General features: G+C 37.1%; 1 protein-coding gene across 1 annotated transcript; it reads right to left on the bottom strand.

Moving 5' to 3' along the window:
* Positions 1 to 692: 692 nt before the first annotated feature.
* Positions 693 to 27423, bottom strand: DHX29 (DExH-box helicase 29; the record flags this gene model as incomplete). Its single annotated transcript, XM_044446268.1, has 24 exons — positions 693 to 1651; positions 2766 to 2862; positions 3561 to 3692; positions 4674 to 4961; positions 5635 to 5728; positions 8140 to 8276; positions 8945 to 9169; positions 10112 to 10187; positions 10593 to 10721; positions 12145 to 12233; positions 12984 to 13068; positions 13811 to 13931; positions 15323 to 15467; positions 16323 to 16463; positions 17792 to 17968; positions 18080 to 18223; positions 19361 to 19963; positions 21360 to 21483; positions 22639 to 22804; positions 23208 to 23363; positions 24565 to 24691; positions 25745 to 25867; positions 27007 to 27143; positions 27417 to 27423. Coding segments are annotated over 24 exons (3579 nt in total), but the record flags the coding sequence as incomplete, so codon positions are not given.
* Between the last annotated feature and the right edge of the window lie 195 nt (positions 27424 to 27618).

Consider the following 27618-nt stretch of genomic DNA (forward strand, 5'->3'; position numbering starts at 1 on the left):
TACAAGCAGTTTTAACATTGAATAGTGCACAAAAAGCTCATGTAGATGCTGACTATATATGAATGTAATTTCATTGTGGTTTCATGTCGTCCATTTCTTGACAACATGTCCAATATGTCCTTTGGTTCACAACTACATGCAAGATAAAGATTTGTAATCCAATCATTGGATCTAATTATGGGCTTGTTCACATAGTCAAAACCATCTTTATGTTATGCATCAGAACTGTTCACAAGTTGGTGACTATACGGAAAGAGCCAAGCTGATTTAGTGTACAGAGTCTAGACCTAGGGCAGATTTAGGAGGAACATTCCTGTACTTCAGCATTGGTCAGAAACAATATCCTTTCCCTTCTTTTCTCTTACTGCTTTTCTACATGGAACATTTAACTTGCCATGTTACTTAGGCTTCTAATTCCAGTTTTCTTGCTCATTTTCCTCTACAGCTCATTTTCCTCTACAGCTCATTTTCTTTCTCTTCCTTTCAAACAGCTATTATAATACCATACTTTCCTTGAGCTAAAAAATAAAAGCCACAGAAATGGTTGCAAAGAATGTGAGAGGTCCTGGAGGATAACATTGTGTAAAGCTTCCACAAACTACAGTGAGGAATCATGAGTGCACAATAAATGCCTCATGTAGAAAGGTTCTTAATTACATTTTGATACCAGAATAATATTAAAAATCAGTAGATTCTGAGTGCAAGACTTTTATTTGGCTTGATTACAGTTTTCAAAGCTGGTAATTGATGACTGAACACTGTTCCACATTTAGAAGTAGCTGGAAAAACATAGAGGAAGACAAATGTATGCTTAGAATGAGGAAGAATCAGGATAAGAAAAATTCCTCTAAGATTTAGGGTTATACAAAGGTAATTTTTATACCTTTTCTTCCTTTGCTTCTTTTCTTCTAAAGAAGAAAATTGTGCTAATTCCTTAATGCTCTTGATACTAACTACTTTAAAAATACATGTTTGGTACATACTCAATTCAGGCACAGAATTTCAATTGAAGAGAAGATGGGTTCTAAGTTATTATTGGGACTTCAAAGCTAACAGCTTCTGGAAATGTTAATCTGTAGTTTGTTTTCTCAAACTTGTCATGCAGATAATATCTGAAATATCACAATTTCTTAAAATAAATTATTTCAACTTACCATGATGTAGATAAAAATCTAGTGAATAATTATGTGGCACAAATTTTGGCAAAGAAAGGAAGGCTTCCACTTCTTCATTATGCCTTCCCAAAGAACACTTAAATCTAATTCACAAATTCAAATTCTGATCTTGAAAATTCAGTCAAGATATGATATGCTTTGCACAGAAATTAAACTATGAATTCATCATGTTTATATGAAACCTTCTGAGTTGCTGCCATCATTTAAGAACATTTGAAGTTGGGGCACTCACATTTATTTTCTATTTTAGAATGTGTTCCTATTATTCACAGAATGATATACAAAATGTAGTTATGCAAAGTCTGAACAGTTTCCACATGATGTTTGGCATTATATCTTTTTATGCAAGCATGTTCTTTATTTAAGTGTACTTTTCTTCTTTTGATTATTGTGACTCCATTGTCACAGCCAATTCTTCCTTCATATAGTATTTTCTGTTTTTATCAGTTCTTTGATGATGTTCAAAATCTTATCATCTGCAAAAAAGAATGACAAGATGTAAGAAATAATTTAAATTCAATCACTTTCATCACTTCATCACTACCTGCATGGTAAACAGAGGCTAGAAATGATTAGAAAGTTAAGTTCAGCACCACCATCTCTGGAATAGTTCCAAGGGGTACATTCTTATCTTACTTTGACAATTCCCCAAATTAGAATGATGCGTACAATTTATGACATGGACTATAGATACCAAACGTCCTTTCCATATCATGATTAAATAACTCATGAATGCCTCTGTGAGCTGATTGTATGTCTAAAAAATGGTTACATATACTGCTGAAACGTCTCACACATGAATTTCCACCAGTGAGCTTATACATTTAACTCTTCCAACCTCACTCACCAAATACTGTACCTTAATCCTTGCTGTACATTCAAAGAGATCAGTTCCTGTGTTGAGTTATATTTCTAAAGCAATATAAAGTACCAGTCCGTAGTGACCAATGTGCAGTCAGATTACCATGCCAATGTTTAAGTCATTGCTTTGAAGGATTTTCCAACTCTCCAGAACAGATTTACAGGGAGAAGGTAGGGGGTAATCAATAACTACAGCCTCTCCTCCCAATTTAGCTGCAGGATTTCCCTAATGGATCAGAAGCCTCCCATAGACAGAAGGAGCCTTTCTGTATTCAGGAGCTTTATGCTGATTCTAATTAATTATGTACATGTCCTTCCTGGGCATACGATCTTCCTATTTCTTTCAATGAATGGACATAATCTGAGTACAAATATCCTTGCAAATACAGATTAGGTCCCTTTTACTTGAAACTCTTTTGGGTAGGGAAAATACATAACAAACTAGATTCTACCAAGGATATCAAGATAATTAGCTTTCTTAATACAGGCATCAACAAAGTAAAGAAGCAGGCTAATTTTAAATGAACACCTGCTCAGGTTCTCTGCTTTTAAAGTTCTGTACATTTAAGAAAATTGCACAAAGTAGTGACTTTTATGTTTCTCAGAAGAGCAACATTAACCGTTGTATGATGACTCCAACATGAATGCAAGTGTTTTGTTAGTCCACAGATTTTACGTACACACTGTATTCAACATTTTCATGGCAATACCATAAATAATAAAAATTACCTTCAAGTGACATTTTAGGATTTTCAAGTTTTTGCTTTAATACAGACTCGATGAGTGTTCTCAGTTGTTTGAAAATGACTGCAATTTTTACAGGAGCCTGTAAAATAGGAACTTTTAAAATCTTACATTTTTGTTATCCCAGAGTGGTTCATTATTAACATATTAAATTTTTAAAAACCATTATCCAAGGACAGAAAAATAAGACAATTCTGCAAGACAGTGGTTGAGTTAAAATGCCTTACTGCCACTCCAAACAAATCATGATGTGCTAGAGTGGGAGATAACTATGAGCTCATGTGCTCTCCCTTCTACTTTCTGCATGGCCAGGTTAAGAGCTGCACTGATTTGTTCAATCAAAATTTCCTGTGATATCCAAACAAGCACGGTCTGATCTGATTTCCCAACCATGGTTATGGGAAATACATCGCTAAGTTTTCAGATCAGGTATCACACACTCCCCTCAAGGTGAGTAGAGAGAAGCAGAGGGAGCACTCAAGCTAGTCTGTCATTCCTGCTCCTAAAAACTTGCAATTTGTAGGTGTGGCAGCATTTCAATTGTAATGCTGTCATACCAACATTAAGAGCAATGTTGAGCATTTCAGCACTCAAATGCTTTTAATAAAATGATATCTATTTATTTAATATGTATTATCAAGGAACACAAGAAAGAGATATTTTACAGATTCTGATGCAATTAGAGCATGTCAAGGTACTCTGAATGATGATACAGAAGGAGAATATATGTTGACATAATCATTCCCAACTCATAAACTACTAAAAAGAACCCACATATACCTGAAAATGGATCCAGCCATCAACAGACAAAAGGCGTTCACGATGCAAGACTTCTATATCTCCACCAAATAGTAAAATTGGGAAGGGGGAAATCAAAGTAGTCTCTTTCAAATACACCTTGGCATACCTAATCTGAATGGAAGACATACAAGCTACTTTATCAAACTGTTGCACTTTATATAACAATATGATGTTTCCCTTTCCCTGGAAATTGTTACACAAACCTCTTAAGATAAATGAATCTTAAAATAATACATGTACCAATGAAAATCTGACAGCCTTAATAACCATTCTGAAGGTTATAAGGAAGAGAAACCAAACCACTTAATTCAAGTGAAAAGCATTTATGCAAAAGGTTGCACATTGACATATAGAACGGCACAAGCTTTATGCAAGTAGTTTCCATGTGCAGAACACGTTATTGCACAAATGAAATAACAAGCAGAAAAGGGCCCTTGTACTGTGAAAAGAACTTGTAGAAACATTTTTGTAGTTGCATAAGTGAAACAGGTAAGCTAACTGAAGACCATCCTGTGGGAAAGAAAGGCGTAGGGAGACTTTTCTGAGGTAAATATGGTTGCAAGCCAAACAAAGCTTGATACTTACACACTGGGCCAGGTCACACGCTATAATAAGCTACCATTTATCCTGCATGGCTGCAAGATATGCACCAGCCACATTTTGAATATGCAAAAAGCAGTGGGGACACATGGAGGCTTGTGTTTTGTGAACTTGAACACTGGAGGTCAATTAACTCACTGTGACTTACTGCAACATGTGAACCAGGTATTTGCCTATCCCAATTAAACTAGTTTTGATACCACTTATATCCTCAGAATGTTTTTCTATCAAACCTATATTGCTAAGAAACCAATATTCTTGTTTTAAAGACAGAAGTTATATTAACCATATAAAAATGGTCAAAAACTACTTTCTATACCAAAAGAGTTATTATAGTAGAGCATACTAAACATACTTGATACCATAAAACTTGCCAGCTTCAGCCAAGTTGATTAAAATACTGGCTTTAAATGGCATTGTGCTTTCATAGAATAATAAATCCTGCTTAAGACCAGTCTGTTATTCTGCCTGGCAGGATGCTGCAGAGCTTACCTTTTCTTGATACAGCAACCACCCATAGGTCTGCAGATCCCTGTTCACAGAAGAAGGGTGCACTTGTGCTTTACCCTGAGCAGTCTCTGTCATGCATGCCAACTTCTCAGTAATATCCACAGACTTGGTATACAATATCTTCCCCACATTGTCATACAGTCCTGCAGTCAGCACAGCTTTAAGCAGGATCATTTCTTGCAGTGAGAGGGAATGTGTTTCTTCATGATGACATGAGGGTGCTGAAAAGCCTGCCGCTCTGACCACCCTGATTAGCTCTTGTTTTACATCCTGAAACAGATTATGTCATAGATTAATGACTCATTCATTAACTACATAAGATTTGAACAGCAACTCTTTTTTCAATTTTCATTTCATTCCAGAAGCAGAAACCACTGCAATTTTATTTCATTTACGTAGTAAACCATACTTGATATTAAGATACTAGACCTATTTACATATTTGTATAACAGATAAGAAAGCAAACATATTCCATTTCAGTGTCCAATAAAAAGTATTTACAAAAAAAAAGATGCTGGCTTTAAACAAAACCCCAAACCTAATTTAAAAAGCTTAATAAACACTCTTCATAGTGTGCTCATTTTATAGCAAACTACATTCAACTTTTCATGTCATTTACATTAATAAATTACAACCAAATGTAGTAAAAATGTACCATCTCCATAAATATTGCGCTTTAATAAGAGACAGCAGTTCAGGCCCTCCTTTACATATGAGGCTTCCCTTGCCAGCTATGTCAAACAGAGCCTAACAAGAATATAGCTGGATTTAGTTCACTTGCTTTATTGCAATTGTATGAACATGAATGCCATTCAGTTCAGTGAAACATAATTTCAAATGATTTAAGCTTTAAGTATAAACAAACTACTGTTTCATTTTAATGGTTAGATATGAACACTCAGTGCTTTCTTAGACAGAAAAAGAACAAAATCAGTGCTGGTACCTCCAACGTTAATAATGAAGTTCTATTGAGGAAATTTCTCCTGCAGTAAGTCATTTCAGCACGATACCCTCCTTCATGACGGGCCCTTTTCCATCTAGATTGAAAAAAACTTCCCTATTTATTATAACATAATAACTCATAATAATAACTGTTAGGGAATATATAGTGTTCAGAAAAAGTAGTGATAAAAGATCCTCCAGTTACCTATTGTCAAAACACAAACAATCAGAATCGGCATTCTTCTGCCAGAAACTAAGTTGCAGATATAAGTTACAGCCAACTAAATATAAATGCTAAAAGATTATTTAAAAATGGTACTATTAGAAGCCTTAGATAATGGGAAGCTAACATTTTGGAAAGTTAAGTTTCATTGAAATCATTTGTTCTTCCTATCAAGTTTGAGACTTAGTTTATATATCAAGAAATAGCTATTGCAGAAATACTGGTCAGGACAATGAAGTTTTATCAAGAGCTAGGGCTTATAAATCGCAACAAGACCCAGTATAGCAGACATATGTTGACTTCCCCACAGATTACTGCCAATGTGGTCGACATAAACTCATAAGCCTTCAATGCAATGCTGCCTCCCTCCACCCAACATATCACTTCCCCTTCCAAAAGAATGAATCACAATCATTATTTTGAGCTGTACTCTGGGGACAATACTAAAGGGAAACAAAGCTTGCTCTTTGTCATGGGTGATACTATCCACTGATAATCAAGCCAGTCCTATCTGCTCAGACTTCAACTATAGGAGTCCTTGCTCCACCGTAGGTCTGTCTTTATGTGGAATACTTCCCCTCCAATTTTTAATATTTATATTTAAAAGTGAAAGCAAGCTGCACTCGAATAGTGTATGAGGCTTGATCTGTGAGCCTGATCTGCCTTGAATGGATGGAATATGACAACAACAAATTAACTGATTGACATTTGAAGGGTTTTTGACTAGGAATCCAAATTCGCTGCTATCCTCAGCCACCCAATCTGCTGTAGAAGTATAAGAAGCAAACATGGATCTTTTATACCAGTTTCAGCTTAATTGGCAATGTGATGATAAAAGCAATGGACAATACTGCTCAGTTCAACCACTCAACCTGGATCTGAACTACAGCATTCAGTGTAAACTACACTGCAAGGATCTTCCAGACGCGGCACCTTCCAACCTGCTCTATGAGGATAATGGACTGCATTTCTTGCAGATTTTGTATTAATAAGCTGCAAATGTCTATGCTAAATAAGAACCCAGTTAGGAAGAATAGAAACTCTTTTATTTACTGCTACCTTTCAGGGATGGGAAGCACACACTGGTGTCCAATCTCAGTAACACTGAAATTTTCTCTACTTATTTCTAAGGACAGTTCTTATTTCTGACCCTGGCAATAATGAAAAATAGATTCTCAGTGCAAACCAGGAAATGACTGACCCAGGCAATAAGATGGCCTTTTTACATCTACATGTATTCACCATCCTTTTCTGCTTATTCCTCTTGGAGAAGGAAAAAGTGAAATATAGCAAAAGGAAAACAAAAGGGGAAACAGTGTGGTGTAGTGGCTAAGAGCATGGGACTGGGACTCAGGCGATCTGGGTTCTAGTCCCCGCTCAGCCATGGAGCCAACTGGGTGACTTTGGGCCAGTCACAGACTCTTAGGCCAACCTACCTCACAGGGGTGTTGCTGTGGGGATAAGATGGAGGAGGAGAATGATGTAAGCTGCCTTGAGCCCTTTGTAGGAAAAAGGCAGGATATAAATCGAAAAATAAATAAATAAATAAATAAAGTGCTTCCAGATGAGAGCTTTACTGTGAAATTGCACTGCCCCATTCAAGGAATATTATGGTGATGCCAGATAATGTTACCTTCTGTTTGCAACACTGCTGTGTTTTCCCACTATTTATTTAAACTTTCTTACAGAAAAATGCTCCATTAAGGAACAAAAGACAAATGCAAATACAGCACTGTGTTATGGAAGCTGCCAGTGTTTTCTCTCCTTTCTCGTCTTAATCCAGTTGGAGAAGAGAGTGAAAAACACAGCTTTTCAGAAGATGTATTTGCACCATATGAGGTTTCTTCTGAGAAAGAAGATACAGTGAGTGGATAACACAACTGGCATAACACCATATTTTCCCAATTTGGAAAGCGTAGCATAGCACAATATCAATGCTGGGACAACACACTACTGCAGCTCAGTGTGACAACATCATATAGTACGTAGTTAGAGTGTTGGACTAGGACTTGGGAGACTGCAATTCTTGTCCCCAACTCAGCCATGAACTGCACTTGGTAGCTCTGGACCAGTCACAAAGTCGCAGCCTAACCTTCCTGTCACAGGGTTGCTGTGTGGATAAAATGGAGAGGAGGATCATATAAGTAGCTCTGGGATCCTTGCAATAGGAAAAAAGGCAGGGTATAAATGTAATGCAATGTAAGAGTAAAAAATAGTGATGAAAAGCTTTTCTCAGAATGTATTGTTTGGCCGAAATGTTCCAGGAAAGGATACTTTAGTTACCCGAGATATGCCTTGTAAATTGTCAAGTGGTCTGAACTTGCCAATGCCAGAGAAGATTTTGCAAGATCTGCTTCATCTTTTCTTCCAATTGGTGTAATAAATGGAGATTTTTCTGTCATTACAGCAGCAAGAGTGGCCTGTAGACCATACCAAAATTAAGATGCATTAATAGCAAAATAGCAATGAGATGATTCTGCCCACCAAGATCTTTTTTTTAAATTAAAATAGTTTCTCAGGACAGTGGACTAAGCATTACATACCACATTATTCTAGTACATATTTCAGTTCCAAATAAGATACCGTACTTAGGATCATTTCTTGATACTGAATATTGACATCTAAAACAGTTATGAAGCAGAAAGCAATTTGTGCTAATTTTGTGAAGCAATTTTAAAATTCAAATAGTTATTGATGTGGAAACAGAGATGGAAAATGATACACAAGAACTGTCTTTTTGGAGCAAGACCAGGGTCCATCTAGACCTCATTTCCCCCAACCCCCAAATGGCATGCTCAATGCCTCTGACATCTCACTAAGAAGATATAATGCTGCTATTTTTTTTCCTGCTAACTACATTCCTAGCAACATCACAAACATGCAGACAATTTTAAATTATGCTTTGGAATTTTGACAGAAACTAATTTCAGAAATGTTGCTGCATATCTCAGCACAACTGTTTGCACTAAAACAGCTAATGCAACATTTTATATATTATTTGAAATTTCTAACCCACCCTGCTTTATTTTGTGAGAACTGACATTGCCTTGAACAATTATGAGCAACATAATTGTAGTAATTAACTTACCACTGGATCCAAGCAGCCAAAAATAGCACCGAATATAAGCATTTTACCAATCTTTACATTGACTGGCAATGATGCAAGATGTTGACCTAAAGGAGTAAGCTTTGGTTCACTTAATTCACAAGCCCCGATCTTCCGTAGAAGGTTCATGGCATTACCAACTACTTGTGCCTGAGGTGGATCTAAGGCCTTGGAGAGGAAGTCTTCAGGAGAGCCAAGATTACATTTCTGTAAATGAAGCAGATAAGAAAAAGATAAAGCCAAATCTTTCATAATCTTTACTCACAAATGTTAAGTATTCTGACAGTCCATCTGGGGCTTATAATTAAACACGTTAAGAGTTCTGTCCCAATTCTGTGTGTCCACCCTGGTCTTCTCAACTATATAAATAGTTCAGCTGCTAGAATCAACTGTCCCAATTTCTTCTTTTGAATATGCTGTCTTTATCTGCATATCTTCCCTTTTGAAGTTAAATGCCTTGTGGCTTACACCAGTGCACAGGAACATATGAAACTGCCTTATACGGAGTCAGACCATTGGTGCAGTGAGCTCAGTGTTGCCAGCACTGACAGGTAGAAGCCCTGAAAACTTTCAGGCAGGATTCTTTCCTATCCCTACCTGGAAATGCTGGTAATTGAACCTGGGACCTTGAACTTAAGTTTCCAGAGGCAAAGCAGGTCTTCTATTACCAATGGCCTTACCCTGGCTTAAATTACAACTCTCATAAATTCCAGTAACCATGGCTGCTGCTCAGAGATAATGGGAGCTGTAATCAGAAACATCCAGAGAGCACCAGCTTGCTTATATCTGTACTAGTGTAACCTATCAGGCATTTGGGCTGGATTCAGCTCTGGAATTTCATGACAGAGCACAACTTCTACCTGTGTTGTTTGTGGACTTTTAGGAAATGGACAATATATTTTGAGATGTGAAACATTATTCAAGGTATTTTCCTTTGGTTTCATAACCTGCATAGCATGTATGAGAGATACAACACTATGTTCCTGGCCCTGCATCTCTCCCTTACCTGCATAGGGTATTAAATCACTAATACCCTTTTTGTACTCTTTGCTAAGAGGCCTTCAGAAAGCCTCAGGGTAGCAAACCATTCCTATATCATGTTTTTCTGGTAAATCAAAAGAATGAATAATTTAAACTGAAAGTTAATACCATGATGTGAAGGCACAGTTCTTCCAAGGGCACCCGCAGTATTTCTGGAACGGAGTAGTCTAGGAAACTTTCAAATCTAAAAAAAAAAACAGAAAACAGGCAGAATAAGAGATCATTTATACTGCTAAATTCTTTCATATGCTTATTTATACAGGTACATAACTATACGGGTAACTGTTAATATACAGTAAGCTGGAAGTCATTTCCCTGACTGGAGATACCTGAAAGGCAGGAAAGAATAAGGTATTTAGAATCAGAATTTTGACTAGTTTGATTCTACTGACTTTCCCAAAGGCTAATCAAAACTTATTGCGAACTTCACAGTAAGTGAAAGGACCTTGAACTTATGTACTGTGCAGGCAATGTTTGTAGTGAAATATGTGTAATCATTTAACAGCGAAGTGAAAATCAGAATACATATTTGCACGTTTACTGCTGCCTTTTATAATACAACAGTATGTGATGGTCAAAGCAGCATTACCTGTCTTTGGTGTACATTCGAAAGCAGAATCCATCTCTGACACGCCCAGCTCTCCCTTGACGTTGTAGTGCACTAGCTTTACTGACAAAAGTCTCTTCCAGTGAGCTCATCTGACTGCTTTCATGGTACCTAGAAAAAATGTATTTAGCATAAATTGGGGTAATAATGCTTCAATTAAATGTGAAATGCAAGAACTTTCCCTGCAAACAAATCTGGTAGCCTGTTTCTCAAGATTTCTGCAAGGTTTACTTCATCCTTTTTTCTAATTGGAAGGTTCTGGGCTCATATCTCACTACACAACATCTACATCACACAGGAAACTGGTGTTTTAAAATGCATAGACCTATATGATTTTCCAGGAAGTAAACTGTCTTGTTACATTACTATGAGACGTTTGGAACTTTGTGCTCCTGTGAACCATGAAGACAAACAAGATGTTGTACAGTCATAAACCATTGGTAGCTAATTGGTGAGTAACAGTCCAACATGGATCAAACTACTATGGGTCACACATTAGGGGTGTGTTCAGTTTTCTGCCTGCTTATCTTTCTTTCTTTTGATAAAGAAAGGCTAAGATATTGTGAGGTAGAAAGATGGAATGGCTCAGAGAGATCAGAAGAAAGTGAATCAGCTGAGGGAGAAGGTGGACATTTATTAAAAATGCTTAATGTAGCAAGTTAAGAAGTGGATAAGAAAAGGTTAAATATGCCTGTCCACTGGCCACCCCACCACATTTAATCTACAGAGAAGCTATTGGGTTCCAAAGCTCTGCCTATGGTCTCTACTATGGGAACAGGGTAACTTGCCCAGAATCCTAAAGTACTGCTTTAATATTTTGAATAAAAAACTAAAAACTGTCTGCTGTAAATTAGCTGATACAGGTAAGGTTTTACAGTAGACAGGATGTTGGACTTTACAAAAGAAAAAAAACCAACAGAGTCTTTCCTTAGTACTGTTCAGTCTTAGGGCCAACTCCCAGGAAACCTGTTGTTTTCTGCACCAACTCAGTCCCCCTTCTCCAATACTAAGTTTTATTTTCTTACCCAAATAATAATTCAGTGTGTTACAAAAATTAAGATTCAGAAACCAAAATAAATACAAGGAAATATGCACAATTCATTCCAGTTGTAGAATCTGACTTTTCTTGTAAAAGATCATTGTATTTGTGGCATACCATTCAACAATGGAATGGAACCACTGTTGTCAAAACAAAATCAGTGCTTTCCAAAGGGACAGCATCCTACTCTTGAGGAAATTAAGTGTTGCATGAAATCAGTTGTTTTTGCTAATACATGAAAATTAGCTATGTCTAAAATGAAGGCCAATCTTTTTAAGGGTTTTAGGGATAATTGGCAAATTGAACTGTATGCATCTTGAGACTTATCTGGTGGTGGTGATCTTCATCATCATCAATTTCATTTCTATACTGCCCCACAGCTGAATCTTTCTGAGTCATATGCTTACATTACAAAAGCACCACAGTACTAATTCTCAAGAATAAAAATATGAAGTTTGTATTTATGTATGTGAGAACATACCAAGTGAGTATTACCTGTTTTCTTTTGTCCTCCCTGTGTCGATTACAAAAACAACATCAGGTATAGTAATACCTGTCTCAGCAATATTGGTGGCCAAAACAATCTACAAAAGGAACAAAAATACCGTGAAGTACAAATACTTGTGTGACAATCTAATTTACAGTCAGGAAATGATGGTTAGAAATGAGGCTGTTTGCTCTGTGTACGAAGGCTCAAATCCAGATTTGTTCTCCCATTCACATAAGGGTAGAAGCCATTTCCACCCATTCCCCTGTCCATCTGGAGCATAGTTAACTTAAGTCTCATTGATTTCAACTGGGATGTTGGTTTTCATAATAAGTTTTATGCTTGTTTATTTTAAATAACAATCTGTTTTAACTGATTTTACTGAATATGTTTTCTATGGAGTTGTACTGTAGCTACTTAGTGTGGTTTTTATTTTGCATGCTATCTTGAACAGATTAGAAAAGCAATTTTATCTCATTTGTGAATAGCAAGAAAGGAAGGATACAGTATCAATGTGAAATACAGGGACAGCTCTATCTGTAAACTGTAGTGGCTTATTTTAATCGGCAATGCATATCAGTCACTATTTTCTTAATTCCCTGCCCAGGTATGGGTTGATATATTGTTTGAACAATTGCAGCAGTTTGTTGGAGAGGGAACAACCATCAAGTGACCTTATGATAGGCCATGAGTTGTTTAAGGGTTGTTTCCTGTCAAACAAGCCATTCCATTTGGTTTTGGAAAGAACAAGGCACACACCGCTGATTAAAATAAGACAAAGTAGCTTATTTGTCATGTGAACTGGCTTATGAGATTGCACACAAATGAATAGACTTAAATATCATACCTTTCTAACACCAAGTGGGGGAAGTGTAAATGCAGCAGCTTGATCTTGAGTGGATAGAACAGAATGCAATGCTATTAACTGGTGTCTGAAGAAACAAAAAAAAATGTAGTTGATGGGTTCACATGATAAGCTAAATCATTCTGCATATAAACTATGCAAAGTAAATAGTTTGTGAAACAACCCCTAATGTGCTGAATAATCAAGTTGTTCTTCTCCTTTCCCACTCAGTCCTCAATGATACCCCCATGTCCTTTGTAACAGAACCCATCTTGTTTCCCACACCTCATTCTGAATGCTAACCTTTTTCATTTGCTGCCTATTTTTTTTTCAACTTCTCAACATTGTGAAATTGGTGTAGGTGTTTTTGGTCCCTGAAAGGTGAACAGGTATGCTTTTTAAAAAATGATTGTACCTGTTATTCTTTCATAAGTATGCTGTTATGGCTGTATAATGCATTGCCTTGCCTGTTCAATTTCTATGCATGTTTCATAGTCAAAGGCAGCAGCAAAGGCGAGTAGATAATATACATGGAAATTGACAAGGTGAGAATGCATATAGCCACATTTGTACATAGTTGTGAGGGACCAGTTACTCAACTGCCAATTGAAAAACACCAAAATTGAGAAAAAGTAGCATAAGCAGTTGCAGCAAAAGCAGGGAAGATAATATCTCTCTCTTGGCAATCTTCTATCTTTTGTTAAAGTGACACTTCTCAGTGTTCTCCACCTTTTCATAATCCTGTCTACTAAAATAGTGCACAGACAGTACATAGTCCCGAGTGAATCTGTATTAAGTTTTTACAAATTTTCAAAAAGATGTTGATTTACCTCTGTCTTAGATCAAATCTTCTGTCAGTTGAAATTAGGTCATACAACTGTTGAATATGAGCAAGGCCTGGTAAAAAAATCAAGACAGCTCCTTCTACATTTTTGAATTGGGGAGCTCTGTCTGTAAGAGAATAATATACATTAGGAAGAAAATAAAGTGTTACTTAGCCCTTCCCCGAAGGGTAGAGATTCAGGGGAGACTCTAACTGTGCCCAGTATTAATCATATTTGATTTCATCATGCATCCTAACTAGTGCTTGCTACATCAAGGGCAACTTGCCACTTCTTCTCATGGCCATAGAAAAAACTAATTAAATTGTTGAAAGGGTTAGTGCAACATCATTAACAATAGCACCTGGGCACATGTGCAACTTCATTAAAGCTAGCACCTGTCCTCAAGTAGAAAACCAGCTAAATAAAGCATGTGTCAGAACCCTGTGCACGTGATAGGATTATCAAGTTTGCATGTAACAATAACCCATAGATTAAACAATCCGTGGGTTGTCATGCATAAGCAGGAGAGAATGAGCATGTGACCTTCCACATGTCTGCTCCTTGAACTTTTACTCCACAATGCATCTCTTTCACAGACTGTAGGGTTACAATCTATGAAGGAGCTAATTGTGGGTTGTAGAATAAAATGGAAATTGCTGGTGTGCTATAGGCAGTGCACCCATTCTCTCCTATTCATTCTCAACTGCACATGGATTATTTAACCCATATACTGCCTTTACTAGTGACAGATTTTATTTTCCTGGGCTTCAAGATCACCACAGATGGGGACTGAAGCCAAGAAATTAAAAGACGCTTGCTCCTTGGGAAGAAAGCTATGGCAAATCTAGACAGCATACTAAAAAGCAGAGACATCACCCTGCCGACAAAAGTGTGTATAGTCAAGGCTATGGTTTTCCCAGTTGCAATGTATGGATGTGAAAGTTGGACCATAAGGAAGGCTGAGCACCGAAGAATTGAGGCCTTTAATTGTGGTGCTGGAGAAGACTCCTGCAAGTTCCTTGGACTGCAAGGTGATCAAACTGGTCAGTCCTAGAGGAAATCAACCCTGACTGCTCTTTAGAAGGCCAGATACTAAAGATGAAACTCAAATACTTTGGCCACCTAATGAGAAGGAAGGACTCAATGGAGAAGAGCCTAATGCTGGGAACAACAGATGGCAAAAGAAGAAGGGGACGGCAAAGAATGAGGTGGCTGGATGGAGTCACTGAAGCAGTCGGCATGAGCTTGAGTGGACTCCGGGGGATGGTGGATGGTGGAGGACAGGAAGGCCTGGAGGAATGTTGTCCATGGGGTCGCAATGGGTCGGACACGACTTCGCGACTAACAACAACAACAACAACAACAACAACAACTGTCTTTACTCCAATTGAGCACACCCTTACATTCCCTGTCCATCAGTATGTCTGGGAGGACAGGCTTATTTTTTCTTTTTCAAAAAAAGAACTTAGAAAATTACAGAACAAAGTTGTTTAAAATATGATATTCTTAAACACGTACCTAAAAATGCAAGTAATTCTAAAATTAGATCAAAGTTGATTTTGTAGGGATTCATATAAAAGATGGCTTGCCGAGTTCGACTGCTATACTTTTGGTAATAAGGGCCTAAATCAAGGCTTTGTGTAGCCTGGACCGGGACACATTCCTAAAAATGAGAAAAGAGAACAGCTCTAAAATGAGATAAAATGGGAATCTGTCATTTATTGTTCACATAATTTCAATTCAAAATATTGTGCCATGTGTGAAGTACTCACTGATAATACATATAAAGAAAATTGATATTAAGCGTCAAAATTTTAAGTAAAGTTTATTTTAGAAAGGTTATCTTTTGATTACAAATGCAATACTGGTTCAACCCAGATTTAGGTATAGACACCTAGACTGGAGTACATAGACTTGGCACTCTTCCTCCCTACAACACCTGCTCAAGCCCATACATACTGTTGGGGGCCCTGCTAAAGGGAGCAGGGCTATGGTGTGTGGGGAGCTGGAGATTTCCTAAAAACCTGACAGAGGTACCTTTCCTGAACAGAATTTTACTAAGTCTTAGCTTTAGCAGGTCTTTGCTTAAACAGTACACAAAGGACTAATATGTTAGACCGCAGTAATAACTGAAGCAAGTATCAATCCACAATAGTCATTCTGTATAAACTGTCTGCTCAGAAAGCCAATGTAGAACAGTGGACAGAACTTTGGACTTGGACTATGGCTTCTTGGGTAGTATGCATGCCATGTGAGACTACTGCTATCGTATGTTACATTGCCTTCTAGCACAATGGCAATAGCAATGGAATAGTGCCATAATGGATAATCAATGGATTCAAATCCCTGCTGAGTTACGATGCTCAGTAGTCTCTATATTCCAACCCAATCTACCTCACGGATAAAAAAGAGAAACCCACATTTGCTGCCCTGAAGTCTTTCAAAAGGTGTATGGAATCCATATGTAACAACTTCATGGCATTCATATAGGTGGATCATTGTTGGTGTAGCATTTTACCTGATATTTTATAATTCCTCCTCCTTTAGTAGTAACATTTATTGTCATTTCTTCCTCTTCCTCCAAAAATTTCTGACAATATTCAGAATCTTTCTCCAGAACAAAACCCGTTTCCTCTATCACATCTTCAACATGGAAAACCTAGAGATGTGTAAAATGAACTAAATTCTAATATTATTTTTTTAAAAAACTGAGCATATTCCCAAGTATTAAAAAGATAAGCAACATTTTACTTGGATAGGTACTTATTAAAAAAAACCTAAAAACAGATAATGTTCACCCATATCCAAGAGGCCATCTTCTCTGGTGCACAGGTGGCCGCATCCAACCCCATCAGTGCTTTAATTAGCAGTGCTCCTCTGCAATGAAGACCCCCACCCCCACCCCTTTCTCTTTATTCTTGCAAGGCTACAGAGGATCTTTTTACATGTCACAGAAAGGACCAGCTATGTTCCATACAGACAAGCTATTCAGCTACTATCCTTATATTATTGCAGCCAGCAGAAGTAAGCTTACCTTGTGCTAACACACATAGTCTGAGAATATAAGGGGATGTTCTGGCATTAATTTGTTTTCAGACTTATTTTATTGTACTGACATTCATCTTTACCACTCGAAATAATCCAAAAGCAGATTATCTTAAATCAACTCAAATTTGTTTATACACCTTTTTTTCGAATTACTGCATTTAAAGTGGATGCTTACAAAAGATAAAATGTATAGCTATGTAAGAGCTGTCCTCCACCCCCCTTCTGTGTCCTCTTGTCTTTGGAGCCCTGGATGGTGGCAGCTAAGGGCACTGTGTCTTTGATACTCATCCTCTGTGCCCCAACACAACACAGCACAGCAACCCTTCTGTCTATGAATTTTTTCAAAGTTCATGCAAAGCATCCCAATCAGGAAAGCCTCTCATTCTCCACTGCAATATTAAGTAGCAGCTCTTATCACTGTTTTGCATATGACTACTAGCTTTGTAAAAAGAGTTTATATTCAACTTTATTTTACTGCTTGCATTTGTGTGCTCTTATGCACTAGGGCGTGATCTTGTTTTAGTTTAGTATGTTAGAATAAATAAATGATTACAATTACATGTGGAAATTGCTAAAAACTGCCCATGCACAACAACTTCCACAAAGACAACAACTTACTAATGAGCACCCCATTTTGTAGAAAACCACTTGTGGGGCAATACGCTCACTGAGCTACTCTACACTATCTGGGACAGCAGAAAGTCCTTGCCATGTGAAAGAAGCTTCAAATGGCCTTCACTCATTATGGACCTCTGTGAGTTACTTTTTCATTAAGCTCTTATGGATAGGAAATGAAACAAAAAAGGTGATGTGAGCACTCAACTTGTTTCAGCCAACAATTTAAACATTCTATGAAATTTGTTCAAAGGAATAAGATATGTATGCACGAGTTTGTATGAATCAGCAATTATAATAATATGCATGCAGCTACAGATTTACCTCTACAGGATAACTCCTTCCTGAAATTCTCAGGATGGGACAATGAGTGAAATAGGTGGAGAATTTCTCACTGTCCACGGTGGCACTCATCAAAATAAGATGCAGGTCTGATCGCTTGTGCAAGATCTCCCTCAGAATAATTAACAAGAAATCTGACTGAACACTTCTTTCATGAACCTTGAAAGACACAGAGAATGAATTAACAGGAGAGGTGGAGGGAAAGACCATAAAACATGTTGCTTTGCAGAGTTTCATTCTTCCTTGGGGAACCATGGAAGTGTTGCTAACCTCATCTACTATAACATGGGACACATTGGAAAGGAGGATATCTTCTTGCAGCTTCCGTAGAAGAACTCCTGTTGTACAGTAAAGCAGTCTAGTGGCATCGCCTGTTCGGGATTCCATACGGATTTGATAGCCACAGAGGGAATTCTTAATTTAAAAGAAAAACATTATTAGCATATAAGACATCTGCACTAAATTTATTATTCACTGCTCTTTGTGCTGTCTTTAGAATGGAAAGCCTTGCTCATTGTATAATTCAATTCAAAAGCCAAACAAAGTTCAATTCAAAATTACTGTTCAACATAATGAAACACTACCTGACTTCTATACTTTACTTACTCTAAATAGCTGCTGTAAGTGGTTTTACACTAAGATACAATTTTTGATGCAGTTTGTCAGGCAGATTTCTAACTAGTATTTCTATGCACAGCTTTAATATGTAACAGTTTCTCTATACCAATCCCTTAATTCCTTCTGTAAGGAATTTTGGAGTATGACCAGCAGAGAAGTAGAACTTACAAGTGGTTATTTAATAGAGTTGTATGAAATTATATTAAAATATCTCTAAGTAGATAGTATATTATGGACAAATTGAACCTATGGCAAACATTAAATTAGAAAACATCTCCAGGCATTCTCTTCACAGAAATCATAACATACAGAAGCATGCTTAAAGTGAAATAATTACATACCCTAATTTAATATAGGCTAAAGCAATGCTGGTTATAGAAGGTATTAATCTTTAAACATTACCTATATAATGTTTAAGTGTGTCAGATCCATCCATAAAGATTCTTGACACCACAGTAATTAAAATGCTAAGCCATACTTGGCAGAATTATGTTCTCATCACCTTTTAGAGATATAAAAAACCCTCAGCTGTACTTTGAACTTCTGACTATGTATCACTGAATTCAGAATTGTTCTTTGTGTAATCTGCTGGAAACTAAGGTGTCTGCAGTAACACTTCTCTGGTGAAGTATCAACATGCTCCATACGAAGTCAAAATTACTGCTGAAGTGGTAGTCAGTACAATGTTTCAGGTGGACTAAACAGCCCTACTTGAAATAACTGAGCAACAAAAGTAAATTGATTCATAGAAACACAGATTAATAGAACTTGAAGGGGCCAATAAGAATATTGTGTCCAACCCCCTTATTCAGTTCAGGGCTCCAAGCTAAAGCAGTATAAGCTGATCATTTAGAAAGGCATTAGCGCTCCATTACATTCTCTGAAAAGCAGTCTTGACGCATATTAGAACACATGAGCTCCAAAACATCTTACTCTTCCACCAGGTCCACTTTCACAGCCCAGTTCTTCACACACTCGAGTCGCCAAACTCACTGCTGAGATCCTTCGAGGTTGGGTACAAACAATATTGCATTTATTCAGACTTCTCTCATTATGCAGCAAGTCCTCCAGCAAAAAATGTGGAACTTGGGTACTTTTGCCACTGCCTGTTTCACCAGCTACAACCACAACACGGTGCTTTTTAAGGGTTTCTATAATGGAATGTCTGTATTTAAATACAGGTAACTGCTCTCTCTCCTTTAAAAGCCTCTGGTACTTAGGAGTACTCTGCATTTTTTTAAAGAGGGACCTCACTGGACCCAAGTCATCTGTAACAGGGCTCTCAAGAGAGAGCCCAGTAAAGTTATCTTCAGAAACTAAGTTTTCCCAAGAATCCTCTGCATCTTCTGACACTTTGGGCTGGCTTTCCAACTGCTGCTGGGTCTGTTGCTGTTTCAGTTTATTTAACAGTTTAGCAATGAATTGGTCACGGGGCTTGTTGGTTTCCATCTTGTTTTCTTCTTCCTTTTTCTTTTCAGTATCACTCCATTCTAACCAAACAACTCTGTAGGTAGGAGGAAGCAACTGATGGACAGACTGGAGAAAAGAGGTAAACAGCACAACTTTAAAACAGGGACAGTACTCATTGAATTGCATGACATTTGCAGAGTGATCATGTGAATTTTACCCTGAAGAAAATACCACTTTGTTCAATGGCATTTGCTCTCCGATAAGCAGCTCAATCCATGACTACCGAAAGTGCTACAGAGGTTTATTTTTCAATAGCCACACTATTTTAGGCAAGCCTAGAAGGCTGGTGTGCCCATCCCCCACCCCAAATTTGATTTCTTCCACCCAACATAAGGCCCACCATACTATATCATAAATCTGTACACATTCAGAAGAACTCTTTGCTTTTTATTTATACTGAACAGCAAACTACAATATCCAAACACAGAAATCCCTTCTCCCACTGCATAGTTATTTGTCACGTGTCATGGAGACACTGTTCGACATACAGAACACAGAGAACTGCCTACATAGTACTTTGGATCTTAAGCAATAAGTAAGGCTCTAACACTCATTCTGTAAGTGACTGATATGGAACTACTCCAAAAATATAAAATATTTGATGAAAAAACACCAGTGTACACAGTACTTCAATGTCTATATGTAAAATAAAGGGATGTCACTGCTTTAAAGTTGATAAATGCCCATGCATAGCAGACCTGAGACTGGCCAATAATTTTCAAGACCTTCTGTGGCTGGCTTTTAAAAAAAATCTTATTATGGCTTTTTGCCTTAAGGAGGCATTACATCTTCCTTGCCAACCTCTTCTGGTGAGCTAAAACTACTTTGGTAAGGAAGCATGTCTAGACCACACTTGGATTGCACTGATTGTCTTACCCACTAGAAAATTATCGAAGCATGAACTCTTTAACTGAAAACTAAGTGACAGCAATTATGAATGGTTTTGTCCACAGAGTAGTGCATAAATATGGTATAGTGGACTACCAATGCTCATGAGGCTGCAAATGAAGAAGGCCTTCTGCAGTTGAGGGTCTTCTGGATGACTCTGTACAATGGTAATAGTAGCAGAGATGGAAGAACATTTCACTGCTGTGGATTAAGCTGTAGCATGGGCTATATTCCATGTTCAGCTGGACTTGTCCTGAGTTTTTCTCCATCTGCTCCTTAGTTGTTACTGTTTGGGATGCATTGCATGTAGGAGGTGACACTTTGGAGCTATCATGTCAGTATCCTGGTTCAAAGGTTGGCAAAGGTACCAACAAACCAGCCAGTTGATATTAGCAAAAAAAAAATAAAAAATCTGAAGACAGTGTGAAAAACAATCCAATCCATCAGCTTCCATAAGAGTCACTGCCCAATACCCTGGTCATTAAGGAACAAACATAAATGTGTACCAATTCCTCCTCCACGAACAGACGTTTTAAAAAGAATTGTTAGAATTCAATCACATTTAAAATCTCACCTGCCCTTTTGTTAAATGATAAAGTGCTAATGTAGCTGCCAGATGCTGAGCCTGCATGCTATCCTCCGTTAGGATTGTTGGACACACCACCATTGTATCATCAGCTGACTTGGTAACTCTCACCCTTAAAAATAGTTTAAATAGCAAATGATTTAAAAGTCATTTCTATTTTCTAATAAAAGATGTCTTTCAACTTCAAATTCTCTTCAGATTTTTACCTTCAAATGGTAAAATGGCTCAAATGGATTCTACCTTCGATTGTGGTGAAAACTGACAAAATGACAGTACAAACATTTTCCTCTGTTCCCTACCACCATATATTCTATGTACCTGTCCCTGTTCTGTGGTGTTTTAATATGCCCCCACCTTTTTAAAACTGAGGGTTTCATTAAGCCTTGTATTGAACTTATTTTCACGATGTATTTCTTTCCAGGTTTACTTAGAATAAGTCCCACCTTGCCCAATAAGACAATACTGCCCAGGACTGCAGCAAAAATTATTTAATAGCTGCATTATGCTGTACTTAAATATTTATTTATTTATAAAATTTGTATGCCATCCAATTACTTATGTCTCTGGACGGCTTACAGCATAAATAAATTGATGACCCACTCTGGCTGCAAGTTAATAAAATACAATAATAAAATTCAGTATTAAAACATATTAAAATATTGATTAAATAAAACGGTCTTAACCTGGCGCTGAAAAACATATAATGACAGTGCCAGGCGGAACTCTCTGGGGAGTATATTCCATAAACAAGCACTTAAAAGTTTTGTTTTTCATATTCTCCCACCCCATTTACTACAAGACACTGAGAGGTTATAAATATATATATATATATAGCTATGGTACAGAGGTTTGGTGAGGCCCCACAGAAAGAAATTGAATTTGTACAGCAGCTATCATGCTGGGAAAGTTGCAAGAGTCAAAATGAGAAAATGTTAATCTTTCAGTATTTGTCCATCACTTTTGTATGATTAGTATTATGCTAGCTGCTTGTATGCTAACCAATTTGTGTGTGGGGAGGGAGGGGGAAGACTTCAGCTAAGTGGTCTAATGGCATGAGCTGTGCAATTGGGAAATTGGGAACCACAAACATATGCAAAACTGCTTCTGTAAAATGATGACATGCAATCATAGTAAGCTGGAGATTTGACAGCATGTAACCACAAGATAGTAAGTATAGTTGTCAAAGTATACTCATTCACAATTCTTATAAAAATTAGAAAAGTAGAAAACTGGAAGTAGAAAAGTTAATTTCACTAGTAGTACATACCTACACCTCCAATACCTCCCTGCTGGAACTTTTTCAAAAGAAGGGTTTGGAGATTTGGGATAATGTTTTCTGCACCAATCAATCAAAAACTGCTTTGGTGATTTCCCAGTCCAACTTCGAGTAGTATAATCAAAATTCCTGATGTCTTGTGGTTCTCTTTTTTTCACTAACAAACACAAGAATTGTGTTATTTTAGAGTTCAAATACACTTTATGAACCTGAAAGTTTGATACATCAGGAAGACCATGCTTTGTTTCGAAAACAATAATTTTAACATTAATATGTGATGGTTCCAATTGAGAGAGAAAGGTGATGCAACCTTTTATTTTGATGCTGAGAGGCACTAAGGCAAGTTCTTCAGAATGTTCCTTAAAACTCAAGCCATAAATTTCTATCAAGCTAAACAACATCAGATATGGCAGATGATATTGACCCATATCAAAAAAAGTTGTTAACTAAGATATTTACAACATGCCACTCTGAGTGATCTTCCCATTGTACTTCATTGTAAGGGTTCTAGAGATTTTCTGAAGACGTATGCTACTCTGTTATAAACAAAATTTCCATACCTTTTTGTTCTTCAGAAGCCTGAGGTTTTTCAAGCATTTTTAAATTTAAAGCACCTTCCACTTCAAGAGATACAGGTGCCTTTTTCTTTTCACTAGGTTGGTTTGAAACTTTTATAGCAGGATTGAACACAGGATGTTCTTCCAGTACTGCCATTTCTACCAAAAGAAAACATATGATAGATCATTCAGAGATTCAGGGGTAGAAGTATGTGGTTTTCCCCGCTTAAGCTAGGTTAGAACTTGGTTGACATAAAGAGTGGTGGGAGGAATGAAACATTGCACCACAAATCTTTCATCACTATTAACCTTGACTACACCCTATATATAATTTATTTAATTTCTATACCACCCAAGAGCCAAAGGTCTCTGGGTGGTTCAGAGCAGTGTATTTAAAAACAATATAAAAACACATTAAAACACCATAAAAGTTAGCAGTACATAATTTAAAACCAAATAAAAACAGAAAAAGAAAATTATATGTTTAAAAGATTCTGTTAAACACTGTCTAACAACCAGCAGGCCCTGCAGCAGAGGACAGTCTTTACCTGGTGCCAAAAAGATAGTAAAGTTGGTGCCAGGTGGGCCTCAGTGGGAAGCTAGTTCCATAACTGGGAGGCCACCACTGAAAAGGCCTTGTTGCCATCATCCATGCCCCCTTGGAGGTGGCAATCAGAAAAAGGCTCCAGAACTTGATCACAGTGTCTCGGAAGACTGAGGTTGGGAGAGCCATTTCTGTCAGGTACCATGGTCCCAAATAATGCAGGGCTCAGGGATCTCACTTGGATCTTCCATTCCCCCATCCACAGCCAGTGCAGAAAGTACCATGCTTTGCTGCTTCTACAAGGTTGTAAGACCAACCTCAAAGAAGCAATAAACAGGATATTCTGGAAAGCAGAGAGTGAAGGAGACTGGGTCTGCCAGAATACAACATATCCTGGTAGTGCTCCAGCCTCTTTCCCTCCTCATCTGAAATCCTGCAACTAGACAGCCAAAGCTGTCCATCTAAGTAATTTGTCAGACAAGAGAAGTGGGGAAGTGAAGACCATAAACCATAGTTTAGAGGCTAACTAGCATCCCCACTGGATTGCATGTTAAGGGATTCTGTATGCATTATATACCATAATGGTGTAGTCCTATGTGTGTTTGGACACAAAAAGTCTTGTAAATCCTAGCATGCCTCAGTCAACACTGCATTTTAGATGCTTTTTAACCATTTACTACAATGTTTTAGTGTTAGAGAAGGAAAAAATGGAAACAATTCAACAGCATCTTAGATTACATACATGCTTACAATTCTTATAAACCAGAAGTGTATTTTAAAAAAATTGCTTACAGCAACTGAATTGGGTGCTCCTACCTTGCTGCATGCGCTTTATTTTTTCTTGTGCCACCTTCTGTCCTTGCTTGTTTTTGTCTTGCTTAGAAGAACTGGCTTGTTCTTTTGCTTCCACAAGTTTCCCAGCCAAGTGCAAATACCTTTCATTCTGTTCCAGATAATGTAATCAGTTATCATGAAAGCAAAATTATATTATAGAGCCTAGCAAACTAAGTCATCACCAGCTTTTCTTAAAGATGCAGATAAATTGTAACTCAAGGCTTCCTTTAATACCCACTTTTAACTTACTGCCCTCTTTTCCATGCCAGCACTGCCAAACCTACAAATTTCTTATGCCACTTGCTAATAATGGATGGAAGAACAAGATTGTGGTATTCAGCTTGTATGACCACAAATTCTGAAGGAGTAAAAGCAACTTCAGAGCAACTGAAAGGGCTGGCAAAAAGGGCACCAACTTTGCAGTAAGATCCCCTATAAATGATGCAAAAAGTTGGCCCATATAGATAGAAGGAAAGAACCTCTGCATGCAAACCTCACTGGTAAAAGTGTATCACACACATTTCTAGTGTGTTGGTAATTCAGAATCACAAAACATCAAGGCAGCAAAAAATGGCAGTTATATACAATTTATTCTCCTTGGTTGAAAGAAAAAAAGACAAATTTTCCCTGGAAAAGGTAAAAAGGAAAAGCAGCTCCTTGCGCCATTTCATCCTTAGGGGTAACATTCCTGATCAGTGGCCGCCAGTGAATCTTGGTATACTCTGAGACCAAGTGCCCTTACACTGTAAAATGCAATAGTATTATACTCAATATAGTGCAATGGGCCTACTCTAAGGAAAACTAGCACTGGATCAAATTCAAGTCCTTTGGATCTTTTTCAGTAACATTACCCAAATGACAGCAAAGAAGTGACCCTTCAACCTATAGAAGTTATCTCTAACAATTTCAGGCAGAACGAGTCATATGGCAGCAGTGAAAGAAGCTAAGAACATTTTGTACTACATCAACTAAATAAAGTTGCTCATTTATGTTCATAATTCTTATGCTCAGATATAAAGGGCAATTTAATGGATACTACACAGACATAAATGCACTGAATTCTTATTTAACTCAATAAAGCATGTGCTCACTTTAAGATGGCGAAGTTTAAAAATAATGAACAATCAAAACCAGATCTATTTAAAATGGTACATGAATTTACCGGATCAAATTTTTCTTCATCTGAATTTTTTACAGACTCAGTTTTCTCCTCATCACTCTGTTGCTCTGCATACTGCAGGATCCATTCCTTCATGCTGATATCTTTTTGTTTTTCTGTGTTTACCTTTAGATATTGTAAGAATGTTAAGAATTTGGAAATATGTTAAATGAATCTTAAAAATGAGAACAGTCAATCAATTATATTATACACTATTAAATAAATAAATGTGCATTTACTCTAGTAGCAGTACTTCTGCAAGTATGCTTTACCTGCATATGGTTCTCATGCACACACTCTTGGTTCAAGGATTACACCTTCCACTGTTACACACAAACTTCATATCCATTTATTATACTTTGGAAGTTACCGAAGAACAGTCCAGAATTCTCCATTCTGCCTTCTTAAATTAGCCCTTCCTGATGTGGAAGGCTGGTTCCTGAAGTGGCAGATCGTGCCTGCCCCTACTTGTGTATATGATCAAGCTGTCTAGGAGTAGAGAGATATTTTCTGTAAAGTGAAGCCAATGTTCTTGCTCCTATCATGTCACAGTCATAAATCAAAGCTGACCAATGCAAAGCAGTCCCGCTATGCATTTAAGATTGCAAGCCTAATTACTGTTATATTAAAATGCTTACATGAACATCATCTATTTGTTTTTCGGCGCCAGGCGAAGACCTTTTTATTTAAGCAGCATTTTAAATGTTAATACTATTGAATTTTATCTGGCCAGGGCGGCCTATTTTATATTGTATATTGTATTATATTGTGTGTGTGTGTGTGTGTGTGTGTATTAAATTATTATTATTATTCTAATATATATATTTTAATTTTTATTTATGTGTTGTAAGCCGCCCCGAGGCTTCGGCGAATGGGGCGGCATAAAAATGTCTTAATAAATAAATAAAATAAATAAATCTAAGAAAGCTCTAACTTGACAAGCCTTTTAAATATGTGTTTGCAGATGTGTTCTAAAACACTTATTTCTGTAAAAAAATATTCCCATATTTTGAGTAATACAAAAACAGAGTTATCCTCAACTGGTCTTATGGTTTGTTTTTTTCTTTTCTCACAATAGGCAAGTCAAATATTCCACAAAAACATGAGAAACTGTAGTTGTACTAAATGCATGGCTTGCCTCAGCTCAAATGATCAAGGCAAACAAACATATGCAAATCAGATTTGTCTCTAGGTTCCTTCCTATTGAATGTCAAAACCCCCCATTGAAAACACCTTTACACAGATCTCCATGTCCGATAAAATACCTTTCGTTCAGTATCATCTTCCTTTTTTTTATTGTTTGGCACCTGGGAAGTTTCACACCGTGGCAAAGGAGAATAAAACTTTGCTCTAGTTTTTTGCTGTTCTTCACCAAATTGCTGACTGAATCCTTCAGGCAACGCTTCTTTAAAAACAAAACAAAACAAAAGCAGAAGTTGAAATTAGAATGTAATATTTATACAAACATTTTCTTACATGCACGTGCAATCATAATGGTTCTCTCTTCCATGAATTGGCAGCTATTGGCATGCTCCTATAAGGAAAGGTGTTTTAACCGATCTTACTCATTTTATTTTCTATCCTACGTCTATCATATTTTCAATACTATTTTCTTCCATAAAAATACACATACTTCCAATATGACTTCACTATTCCCATTTTCCATTGGTTTGACCTTCATCTTATAGTAAGACTGCTTTTATAGCTATTATTCCATATTATTCAGTCAAGAAAAAAGGAAGATCCATATATTTACTCATTTAACAACATTGGGAATGACTGAATCCTGGAACAGGATCCTACTGCATTTCTTTGTACAATGCAAAAAATCTTGTTTTGTTGTTTTAATTATTCTCTTAAATATTGTATGCCATCCT

This window comes from Varanus komodoensis, unplaced genomic scaffold (genome assembly GCF_004798865.1).
Source record: "Varanus komodoensis strain SLA01 unplaced genomic scaffold, ASM479886v1 scaffold5, whole genome shotgun sequence".
In the NCBI taxonomy this organism is placed as follows: domain Eukaryota; kingdom Metazoa; phylum Chordata; class Lepidosauria; order Squamata; family Varanidae; genus Varanus; species Varanus komodoensis.